This window comes from Manacus candei, unplaced genomic scaffold (genome assembly GCF_025592945.1).
Source record: "Manacus candei isolate 608988 ecotype Guabito, Panama unplaced genomic scaffold, ASM2559294v1 h1tg000011l, whole genome shotgun sequence".
Taxonomy (NCBI): domain Eukaryota; kingdom Metazoa; phylum Chordata; class Aves; order Passeriformes; family Pipridae; genus Manacus; species Manacus candei.
In genome coordinates, this window is record NW_026138059.1 from 8,863,454 (window position 1) to 8,876,688 (window position 13,235).

The 13,235-nt window shown below is 37.2% G+C and overlaps 1 protein-coding gene across 1 annotated transcript in view; it reads right to left on the reverse strand.

Annotated features, from left to right (window-relative positions):
• Window positions 1-10,751: 10,751 nt before the first annotated feature.
• Window positions 10,752-13,235, reverse strand: part of TPO (thyroid peroxidase) — a 42,560-nt gene continuing 40,076 nt past the window's right edge. Inside the window, exon 15 of the mRNA XM_051778232.1 lies at window positions 10,752-10,912. Coding sequence (XP_051634192.1) covers window positions 10,752-10,912 — 161 coding nt within the window. The remainder of the gene's footprint in view (window positions 10,913-13,235) is intronic.

Genomic DNA, 13,235 nt, shown 5'->3' on the forward strand with positions numbered 1-13,235 from the left:
ACAGATCAAAGAGAACGGTACTGCTTTACTTGGGAACAGTTCAAAGGCAGCATTTCTGTCCCATGGAAGAAAATGGCAGAATTTTACAGTGTAAGGACTTGTTCTCATTCCATGTGAAATAAGTTCATTTAATGAGGAGTTTATTTGAATAATATATCAGAGGAATATAATGGGAAAATTCATTCAGAAAGTCAAAAATGGGTCAGAGCTGATTACAAATAGCATCATTATAAAACATGACAATTATTTAAATTCTTTCTGGTAAAATCTGTCATTGTCACTTTGACGTATTTCTTATATTTTAGTTGAAATGAAGTTTCACATTTGAATTTTTAGGGTAAAAGCATCAGTAATTTTTCAGAGATATAATCAGCAGGTTCTTTATAGGCAACAGCAACTTGACTGTCTTACCATGAATTCTTCCTTAGAAGCTCACAGATTTTCGGGGTGGTCAACAATCTATGCACTTGGTATTTGGAGATCCTTTGTCTCAGATCAGAGTCCCCAGTGTAAGCTTTGACATGACAGAATTAAAATACTAAGGGTATTGTTAGAGTTATTCTGGTTGGAAAATGACCTAAAGCAGCTGAGAGCTTTGTATTTTTCCTAAAATTAAGAATAGGAGGCAGAAAAATCCTGCAAAATCTCTGAAGCATCGTGGAATACATAAACTTTGATCCATAGCTCTGTCTCTCCATTCACACAAAGGATCATGGGATTTTAATGACTGAAATGGCTCAGTACCTTTGATTTATAGCTCATCTAGTGGGGCACTAACCTCAGCACATGTTTGTTTACTGTTATTTGGCTATACAGAGTGTGGTATCAACCATTATTCTTCATTTTAGGAGCTCAAAAAGAAGAGAGAATACAGGACTCTTTTTTCAGTCATGTCAACAATTACCAAAGATGTGAAACCAAGCACTTGTAATGTGTAGTGCTCAGCCAACCTCAATGACAGATAAATGCTGGGAAAACTGTAGTTCATTTTAAGCATTGACTGAAGTCTCTCTTGCCACCTTCAGGGGACTCATCCAATATTAACATCTCCTGTGTTCTTCAAAAGGTGATCATTTCCCTTGCGGTCAAATCTCATTCAGCAATCAAATCAATGAAGTGATAATTAATTACAATTAATATAGAAACCCCAGGAAACCATGAGTGGAAATAAAAGATAAGCACTCTACAGTTTTATGATAAAAAGTCAGAGAAAAAGCATGCAGGCCATGTATATGATAAGCAAGTAGGTGCATGAAACACTCAAAAGGAGAATGGGAAGAGCGTGATAAACCTGATGGAGGATGGGCTGCCTACTTCTTTCCAGGCACTGTGCAGGCAGCTTGACAACATCACTCTGTAACAACACAGTGCCTAAAATCACAGTTCTTAGGCTGCACTATGTAACAGAGTGCAAACACCTGCTGGGGAAATGGTCAGTACACAAACCTTTGACTTTTCAGAGTGACTTCAGCCCTCCAGTTTGGTCAAAGCTGTGATTCAGTCTTGTGATTTGGTTTCTCTTGAAGTGTTTACCTCTGAGTTAATCCTGAGCTAGCAGGGTCTGCATGGAGGTTGGCTATCTATGCTGTGTTCAGGGGCTGGGGATTCACATTTACATAGGCTCAGTACGTGGCCCATGACAATGAATCTCTTCTTCTGCATCAAGTGCCATACTATCTTTTACCTTTTTCACTCTGCTGTTCTGTCTCTCCGATGCAAACAGAAGTATGATCAAGTACAAACTGGTACATGGTGATAAAGTGATAAAAGTTTCCTGAAGGATGTAATTTGTGCCCCTGCAGTGATGGGTATGCAAGGCATCTTCAGCTGCCATCTGTATCCTAGCAAAATTGCTTTGCTGTTTTGGGAGTGGGCAGGCATCCATCAGCTTGGCAGGTGTGTATGCTTCCAGTGCCATGCAGCACCATGCAAAATAAAAATGACCTTCCAAGCTGGGAAATCTGATTTTCAGTTTATCTTGAATTTCAATATCCAAAGGGTGTAATCATGTCACTGACAGACTTGTGACTGACAGAGTTCTGAAGAGAGGTACACCAAATTCATCTGCAGCTTGTGAGACAGGATGGGAAAAATAATAATCAAATGAGAATGTTAATTTCTTCTTAGCTTTCCCCCAAAAGTTGTACAGATTTAAAAAATTGAGGACACTGGTAACTAAGTTTTGTAATTGTCAATGCTCTAAATTTACTATAAATGTACAAAACTTTTCTTATGTATGCTGAAATGCCAAAAGCAATTGCAATGAATACTCACATAAATCATAATACAGTTTTAATATTTTTCATTGAAACATTCTAATAGAAGGGAACATGTCAGAAAAGAATATTGTAACTGCAAAACAATGCTGCTAAAAATCTTCTCTTATTCTGCTTTAATTCAAGTATTTAGTTTTGCTTTTACACATCTCAGTCACTAGTGGATAAAACTATAAGTTTAGTACACACTTCATTTGAAGTGCTGAACTCTTTTGCTTCAATCTACTCTCTTTACCTACCCCTGACTATAGCTCACCATTTATCTTTGTTTCTTAGTTAATCTTTAGACATTAATTGACCCACTGGAAAATGCAAAGCTGAGAATTATCTGAGTAACAGAATATAGGGCTCCCCTTGCAAAATTTTCTCAAAATAAAGGTCGTATTTTTCCTGCAGTTTTGACAAAAGTGTCAAAAGTCTTGGGGTTTGTTGTCTCAAACCAGCTGGTTTTCTCAACCCTGCAGGGTGCAGTGCTGAGACTACTAAGTGACTTTGCAGACTAAAGCACCTGCTGTGATGACTCACTACTTACAGTATTCTGCATTCTGCAGCACAACAAAGAAACTTGGTCCAATGTTATATATAATTCAATGAAATTTTAAGGAGGTGTCATTTTCAGGGTTTATGTTCCTTCGACATAGCAGTAAAAGCATGCAAAAAGACAAAAACATTTATCTAAATGTTACGATCTGTCACTGTCGTAAAATTCAGAACAAAAATTAAAGCTAAATAAAATTAGGAGGCCAATGACTACATTTTGGATTGAATGATTGTGAGGAATCTTGAAACTAAATTCTTTTGTGCTGAGGTAAAATGCATTTTGAAAGACAGTCTTTCTAATAATGGTGTAATAAACACTTGAAGAAAAGTACAAAGATCAGTGTTTACAGAGCCATTGTGCTGTCTACTCTCTTATATGGTTCCGAATCATGGGTCATCTACCGCCACCACCTGCGTCTCCTAGAACACTTCCATCAATGCTGTCTCCATACAATCCTAAACATCCACTGGTCAGATTATGTGACCAATACATCTGTTCTAGAACAAGCAGCTGTCACAAGTATTGAGGCCATGTTGCTGAGAACACAGCTGCGCTGGGCAGGGCACGTCTCAAGGATGAAGGACCACCGCCTCACTAAGATCTTGCTTTATGGTGAACTTGCCACCGGCTGCCGCATGAGAGGAGCCCCGAATAGAAGATACAAGGACTCCCTGAAACAACATCTCAGCCTTGGCCATATTGATCTTCATCACTGGTCTACTCAGAGTAGACCGATTGGGAGGCCTGGAGACACACCATCTGTAATGCAGCTGTCTCCTTTGAGAACGCACACAGGATCACTCTCAAGGAGAAAAGACAATGCAGAAAGAATCGTGTCTTGCAGAATACACCACCTAAGGAGTCTTTCTGCTGTGCCTTTTGCAACCGGACTTGTCTATCTTGCATTGGCCTCATTAGCCACCAACATGCCTGTAACAAACGTGGATAGAGCCTTCCTAAATTTTTGTTTGCGAAGCCTAGCCATGACTGACTGACTGACTGACTGACTTTCTAATAATATACAAAAATAACTGCATAGTGAAAAAAGGAATTAATGTTGTAAAGCTGTATACTCAGTTGAATTGTATTAAATGCTAACATTTTCACAAAAATAAAATTCTGACATACTTTCATCTTCCCTAACTATGGAGATTGGCTTTGAAAATCAGAGTTTACAGATTGCATTGGGAAAATGCACAAAAATTTCAAAATATCTTAGAAAGATTAGTTAGATAGTTTTGTTCAGAATTGTACAGATAGCTGCTACCTTATAAGATATGAGTCAGTGTCACAAATGGTTATTTCTCCTCGTCTGTGATTTATACGTCCTGCTCGACAGCTTGCACCCCCTGTTCCTGATCCATGATAACATAGTTAGCATAGATAACACAATTTTATAAAGCAAATGTCCAATCTCTATGACTGAGCTGGTTGTGTGTCAGGCCCCTTTCCACTCCCCATCAGACCCTGAAGTTCCTGTGCACAAGACTTCTTCTCCTTCTCTCTATTAAATTCCCTAGAATCATAGAATCATGGAATGGTTTGGGTTGGAAGGGACCTTAAAGACCATATTGTTCCAACTCCTCTGCCATGGGCAGGGACACTTTCTAGTAGACCAGGTTTTTCAGAGCCCCATCTGTAAGACACCAGGCTCCAAGCTTGTCGAAGGGGTTTTACTTTAAAACTATACAATGCTCAAAAAAATTCGCCTACTGATATTATTAAAAGGGCCTTCAGTTCTTTTATACCTTGAGAGGGCGCATGGGAGAAGACACTGCACACGTTTCTCAGGAGGTCAAATAACACTCTTTTCCTGGTAAACTTTAGAAAATAAGGAACTTGGCAAAAGTTAGAAGGGCAACATTCAATCAAAATAAAGCATTCCACAAAGCTTTGACTTAGCACATGCGAACCCATACATCTTAGCAAAATCCAAGCCATCTGGGTTTAAGTTACCCAAATATCAAGGAGATCAGGAGAAGTGAAAAAAGAGAGAGAAAAAGGGAGAATTATAGCTAGCACCCCTAGATCCAGCATAGATCCAGCTATCAGCAATCCAGGAGACGGTAGGGCTGTGACCACCATCCAACCTGGCCTTGAACAATTCCAGGGATAGGGCATCCACAATTTCTCTGGACAACCTGTTCCAATGCCTCAACACCCTTACAGTAAAGAATTTCTTTGTAATAGCTAATCTAAACCTATCCTCTTCCAGTTTAAAGCCTTTTCCTATCACTACATCATCTCTCCTTTACCAGCCTTGAGGGTCCCAGGCACTTGGCCAACCAGGCTGGGATGACCCTCTCTCAGAGCAGGGAAATGTAACAGCACACAGAGCACTGTCTATAAAATTTAGCATTTACAACTCCTAAGTGGATCTTGCACTGGAATTGCTGCTGGTGAACAATACCTGTGATCCCTCAGTGGTCAGGGATGCCTCCACCATCATCCATTTTCTCCAAGGACTGAGGGAATGACTTGTATTCTTTTACCTGGTTTTGAGTCTAAATTATGATTCTTATATTGATACAGTAAGCCAAGTATTAAGGTTTGACTCAGTGTGCAGAGGATCCAGGTAATTAGGAACCATAAACTAAGCTATACTAAAAATTCTGTGCTATGCTACTTACAAAATTGTGCTACACTATTTCTGCTATGCTAATCATAATATTCTGTAAAAAAATTAAAGCTTTCATTGAAACTACAACTTATTGTTTCCTTGTTCTACTGAGGATCTCCGAAAGAGTCTGTCTGTCCCCGTGATGTCAAGTGACATGATTTTACCTATAGACTTCAATAACTTCATTCTTTTAGATTGCAATGGGTCAGAAAGCAACTGGGAAAGTGTGGTCTGAGAGGGATACCTATGGTCTAGTCTGTTAAACCCTAAATCTATTTTCTGTAATCATTGTTCAGTTAGACACCTAAAAGCAGCAACAATTGTGAAGGACCAGGAATCAGAATGGGGAAAATCTCAGAAGTGGAAAAAGATGTACAGTGATTGAAAGGACTTTAGGATACAGACTTTACAGTTATTATGTATATACACATTGTATGCTTCCCCAGAATTTGTATTTCCCGGGCATGTCCCAGCCTGTTCACCTCCCTGCTCCCCTGTTTCTCTGCCGATTGGTTGGAGGAGCTGCAGAGAGGGGACAGCCTCCATTCACCCCCTCTCTCCCTGGTTCCTCCCACGTTCCTCCCTCTTTTGCCCGTGTCCCTATCCTGGTTTGTCCCCCCGCTAGTCTGTCTCATGCTCCACCCTATGTTCTGGCCCTTTCCCCTCCCGAGCTGATAAAAGACCGGGTGCACGCGTGAATAAAGCATTCTACCTGCATCCCACACTTGTGTTCAGGACCCGTGCAGTGCCTCGGTCCCCCCCCCCCCCCCCCTTTTCGGACCGCGGCAAACAATAGACAGAATCTAATTTAAAAACACATATCAAACGAAACCGTTTCCCCTCCTTGAACTCAAAAACTTCACCACGTTTTCAATGCCATTTCAGTTAATGCAGTATTTTCAATAAAAATTTAAAATATGTTGAATGTTTTCTGCTACATTCTACAGTAAGCAAATGTAAAGTTTTAGAAAGTCTAATCATCATACTCCAAAAAGAAGAAATATGTCAAAAGGTCAAAATTTGGGAACTTTATATTTGCTACTGGTTGACTATGCAGAGAAAAAAAACAAACCAAGAGCAGAAATTCTACACGGAAGAAATGTTTGCATATTTAGATAAATAAGATAAATGTTGGTTAAACTAAAGACTTGCATAGTACTTTCAAACTCAATATTATATAAAAAAAAGGATATTGATAATTCCTAAAATGGTGGAAACTAAAGGGTCTTTTTTAAATCAAATGAATCAAAATGACTAATATTCATTCTGATTTATATAGAATATACTTAATGTGACACAGCACCCTCATTTCTTGGCAGCTAGATCTTATTTCAGTACCAGAGAGGGAAGCACCTCTTAATTTTCAGTTTGTTTGTTCTTACAGGGAGCTATTAATAGAGTATTACAGATAACCCTGAAACGTCACTTCTGGGTCTACCTAGCTGGTCCTTGGGATTAACAGTTAAGGGCAATTCTTTAGTGGGAGTTGTCCTCTGATTAATTTAATTGGAGATTTTAATCTTTTTCTTTCATACATACTGCACAACCAGGTTAAACTGGTTATGGAAAAGACTTATGGTCAATTCTCAAGTGAGTTGGACTTCATATCCTTAAAAAGTATAAGATGGGCTGGATACACATGAATATTTATATTGAAAGAGGCAGGTAATGGTTAGCACCGTAAGAAACAGAATGGTAAAATGAATGAGTTCCTTTCCAGTTGAAAATCACATTTGCTGAAGTATGCAGTGTTGAAGGTAATATTAACCTGCTCATCAACAGTAGAGAAATGAACAGTAGAGAAATGAGACTTCCTTTAATTTTAAAACTATTCACCTGTTCATGCTAGTTCCTTTGGATTACATTGTGACATCTTTAATGACAGAATTAAATCCTCCAGGTAAGAGTCCAGTATTGTTCAATTTTTGCCCACAACATAGACATGAAAAAGGCTGAGAGCAGTCACACAATAGGCTCCTATCCTTTTAATGCATAATGTGTTCTTTTTGTAGTGTCACTGAAAGGCCTCATTAAAGTTATAGAAGTTTAAAACACTTGATAGATTTTTTCATTAATTTGTAATCTAATTTAAAATGTAAAGTTCAAACTGTATTACTCATTGAATTAGAAATTTCCCATGAGCACTTTAGATAATCCTCATCCATTAATCATATAAACACATGCTGGTGTACTTGTTGGAAGTATTTTTAACACAGCTTTTTCAAGTTTTTAATATATTTGTGATATTTTAAAAAAATGTGACTAAATAAATTGAGATTGCTTTTTTATTTGAGATAACATCAAATAATTTAGGATTTATTTAAAAAATCAAACTGATTTCCATTGATTGTTGTGAGGGTAGGAATAAGTAATTATGTATATGACATACTTCAATCTAAAAAGTTTCTGCCCATTGAATAAGTCTTCATAAATGGTTAGCTTTAGCTAACTTTAGCTACTTCATTTTGGAGGCAAAACACACACATTTTAAATATTTTCACCATGGGTCAACAGTGAACATATATAAAATGTGACAGTCTTTTTGTTGTGGTTAGAGTATGCATAGATGGAAAACTGAGACTTTTATGGGGGTTTTTTTGTTTGCTTGATTTTATTTTTTTTTCCTTCTAAATGTAACATAAACCATGGGCCAGAGTGGTAATGGATGAGCAACTTTGATTTGAGGCAATTCAATAAATTCACTTCCTGAATAAAGTTACCGTATACAAGTTTCCATCTGAGTTAAAACATTATCCAACCTTAGAAAAGAAAGCCTTGAGACTACTGATGAATTCTACCCAAAAAAGCAGGATTGAGGGTTATAAAGATTTGCAGTATTGACTAGTTAGCATACTAGAGCTCTTCAAAATTTTAAGAGCATTTTAGTTTTGAAGATTAAAATTCTTATAATGTGAAGTGCTCTTATAATTTTAAATCACTCTATACTGCAGATTTCCAAATTCTTATTACTTCAAAATTTCAGCAGCTCATCTATTATTAATATGTTGGTTTAGAAAAGTGTTGCACTCCCTTTTTTTACTAAGTCTCAAAACCTTACTCTAACTGTATGGTAAAATTATCTATGCCTTATGAATGATGTCCTTAAAAATGCAAAAACAATAGACCAACAAACCAAGCCACTCAGTGACCTTGATAAAAACTTATCAGTTGAAGTAAAAATACAGACAAATTATTTTATGTAAATTTTTCATATTTTTTTAATATGGAAATTAAACAAACTAGAACACAGTTGGCTGTAACATTTTCCTTGCATTTATTATTACAAATATTTTTTGGAGCCATCTACTGTCAAGTAACTAATTGACTACTTATTTCTCAATGCACACTAGCATGATAAGAACCGCAATTTACAGAGAAACCATATAAAACACTGCTAAAATCCTGCTCCTTTTCTCCATACCTAATCACAGAATCAAAAAATCATTGAGGCTGGAAGGAACCTTTTGAGATAAGCTAGTCAAATCTTCCTGTTTAAGCAGGATCATCTACAGCAGGTTGCCCAGGAACCTCAATAGATTAGATAAATGGGCTGACAGGCACCTCAAAGTTCAACAGAGGAAATACAGACTCCTGCATCTGGGAAGGAATAACCGCAGGCACCACTACACACTAGCAAATGACTGGAAAGCAGCTTGGCAGAAAAGGACCTGTGGGTCCTCATGGACCAGCTTGAACATGAGCCAGCAATGAAACCTCGATGAAAAAGCAACTAATGGCATCCTAGGATGCATTAAGCAGAGTATTTCCAGCAGGTCAAAAGAGATGATCCTTCCCCTCTGCTCAGCACTGGTGAGGCATCATCTGGAGTCCTGAGGACTGGGCTCCTTAGTACAAGAGAGACATGGGCATATTGGAGAGAGCCCAGAGAAGGGACACAAAGATGATCAGAGTCTAGAGCACCGCTCCTATGAAGAAAGGCTGAGAGCTCTGGGACTGTTTAGCTTTGAGAAGACTTGGGGGAAATTATCAATTTGTCTGAAGGAAGGGTGCAAAGACGGTGGAGCCAAGCTCTTTACAGTGGTGCCCAGTGACAGGACAAGAGGCAATGGACACCTACTAGAGGCTCCCAGCGAGCAGGTAAAGAGGCAGTGAGGTAAAGAACAGTTACAACTTCATACTTGAATCTAAGAAGGGGAGTGATATCTTTTTAAAGTTTTTCAATATTTGTGTTAGTTTGACAATAGAAGTTATAACCAATATGCAATGTCTGATACTCTACAGTGGCTTAAAGAATTATCAGCTGAATTAATGGCACGATTTCAAATTGACCAATCAGTTTAAAATGTAGTTATGGCAGAGATTCTGTAAAGCAAGTCTCATTGTTTCTATAAAAGAATGCAAGTGAGACCCAGGTAATAATTTGCCAGCTTTTGCCAATCATTTCCTGAATGGACATTTTCTTCCATAGCTTTAAAATGTAAGAGGAAGCAATGTGTGTTACATCGCCGAAACTGTTATGACTGACTCTAGAGCTTCAACAATTCAAGCCTTAGCATAGCATGGAAGGACAGGTCCATGGACATGACAAACTACTTCATTAACTGAGATCTAAAGGAAGGTGCTAACCTTACATGGTAGACATACAGCAATGGCCTTGGTAGCTGTACTTGCGCCCATTTTTTTTGACCTGTCAGAAAGCAAATGAAGCTCTGAAAAACATATTTGACTTGGTCCGGGATAATGATCACTTGACACAGCAGCACTGACTAAGCACTTTCTGCTTGCTCCCTTGAAATATAAAATTTACCTTATATTTGGAGCTGCCTCATATTCATGCTAGTGTAGTGACCTCGTAAAATCCTTGTTGCACTCAACACCAGTGTACTAACCTCTTAAATTAATCTGAAAGCAGGTTTTGGTCTCTGGATTTAAAGGTGTAAATTAATGTAACCATGGCTGAATGGAAAAAGGAATAAATTATAAATAATAAAGAGAAGAAACGTCTGAAAAATAGGTAGGTTTTTTTTCTATTTTCTGATTCAGATGAAACTCTGAGTGGCTCAAATTAACATGCTGAAAAGCTGAAAAAAACCAAGAAAATGCATAATTTCTTCTAGCTCTGAAAGGGTTAAGGTATCACCATGAGGAAAACAGTGGATTTTATACAGTAGGAATGGACAATGAAAAGCTTATTTCCCTGTCTGTATTATTTATCCAATACCTTTATTTACAGATTCTGGCTCTGCCTTTAAGCCCATAGTTCTGTAGAGGTTTTTCACATATGTTAACAACTCTTCGATAAATCTCAGTTTTATGATTTTTTTACAGCATTATAAAAGAAAACAGAGAAAGTCTAATGGACAGTATGTTCACAAGCATTACCAATGCATGTTCTTCCATCTTCTGCCAGCTTGTAAGGATCAGTATGGAGACATTTGTAGCTGCCTTCAGTGTTAATGCATGTAGAAGAAGGAGGGCATGGTGGATTAATTTTATTTTCACATTCATTGATATCTGCAAAATGAATACACACTGATTAATAATAATTACAAATTACAGAGGGATTACTAACTTCTCACCAACACCTTTCACAAGGATTCAGAAATAAAAGGTATTGAACACTTTCAATGAGATATGGATACTGACAAAGATCCTTATTGATAGTGCCAAAAGCTTAAAATGGCAATTGGCTGAATTTTCAAAACTGCAGACCTTAAATCTGAGAGCTCTTCTTGCATGTGTTTGTGTCCTAAGACTTTAGGTTCTTCCATAAACATTTTTCATCCTGTTCTCTATAGAGATAGTGGAAATAATAATGCTGGCAAAGTTCTATACACTTCTAGGAATGATTTTAAGGAGCCAAGATTTCAGGTTACCTTTGGTGACAAAATTTATAACAGTAATTTCTGATATCAATGCAAATATGTTTTTTCTAGATGTTATATGAATTCTGTAAAATTACAATATCCTGGGAAAATGATGAGCAGATGAACAATTATCCATTGGAAAATGTGCATAAACATATTGTTCTTGATGCCATTCAAGACCTTTTTCTCTCATATTCTGGTTATATGATGAAATGGGAGACATTATGCAGTGCAGGAAGAAAATACTCAGGGAAGGATAGAAGGGTTTCTTTTCATTATTTCTGCACCTTTCTTTTTTCTATGTAATATTTATTCACATGACTGAATTCAGTTGACTAAAAATAGATGTCCGGTATTGTTTTAGTTAGTTTCCCATTGGTCCTGTTTATTTGACAGATTGTTTAATGTCTCTCACCAATGGTCTTGGGAAGAACTGCAAGCCCATATGTGGGCACCTAGCTAAGTCTTCAGTATCTTCTCTTTTTGGTTATATTCCTTTCCTTTTCTACCACAACGTTTGATCTACTACTTCAAGCTAAGTAGTTGTTTTTGGTTGGTATTAGAAACTGACCCTGTAGGAACGATTAACTGACTTCAGCATTGTAGCTAAGGGAATTCTGTCACTGTAAATAGGATCAAGCCTGATTCTCTCAAATTTTAATACAAAACAGTAACTGTGTCCAATGCTAGCTATCAACTGAGACAGTCAAAAGACTAATCATACAAGGAATAATCTTAAACTTCAGAACCCTTAAGAAACAATAGCTTTTACAACACCAATTTGAAGCAAGAAAAGAATTTGTTGTTCAGGATGAAGATATCTGAGCAAGTATTATTCCCTTCAAAAATACATTTTGGGTTAATGACCATTGGCTTCATCATCGTCTGGGAAAGAGAACCTGTACAGTCTTTGCCTGCACTATAATTCAAACGTGCTCTTTCAGCTTCTGTAGATCCATAGTCAATCTATTTGTTAACTAGCTAACTCTTTTCTTCATCACTACATAGTGTCTGTCAGACCTTACCAGCCTACTGTACTACTCAAAGAGCAGTAGCTTGCTAAAGTAAAGTAAACATGTTATCCATCAGGAGTATGATAGCACTTAATATAAAGGAAGGTAGCATATTTTAGCACGAAACCACTTCCTGAAACAATAGAAATGATTTCTGTCAAAGTCGAAGTTAGTAAGCAGGAATTAACAGCTCTCAGAATCCTATGTTTTTGTCAGCAAGCCACTCTGTCTTTTCCAGAGCAGCATATAATTTTGAAACCATCTGCAGAAATGCTAAGCTCTATCCTCCTCATTATGTTGCTTGATTTACTCCTAATTTGCCGAACATTTAAAAGAATGGGAACACATTGCACAGACATGAGTGGAACAAAGTGCTTTCTACTGTAAAACTCAAGTAGCATCTGCATAAGTGGGTTTTGATGGTTTTCCTTTAATAACAGCATCACTTATTTAATATATGCAGCAGCTTGTTTTCCTACAGCAGATATACAATCTTTTGTTTACATTACTGAACATATTAAAAGAAACTAGGACAAAGAATGATTCACTCATTTAACTTATTTATTCAGTTCGCTGCCAGAACACCAATTTATTGAAAAGGTTTCATTATAATTCATTTAACAGCTTTATTTCTTTATATGGTACTTACGTGGGTGGAATTCAGTGGATAAATAGGATTTGAATAAAGGAAAGAGCTGCAAATTTCATTTGACTTTTTCCATACCAGGTATACAATTAGAATGAATAGCTTTCTATTCTGCTATCACAGAAATACCAATAAGCAGACTTTATTGCAGATCAGCTGCAGCGCTTGCACTCAAATTAATTTACCGCTATCCAGAATATATTCCTAAATATGGCCTTTTCAGGTTTAGTTTTCTCTCATGTTCTTATAAAGTAGAGCAGTTTGAGTATGAATGTATATATATATGTATACATGTATTTGAGAGTATATAC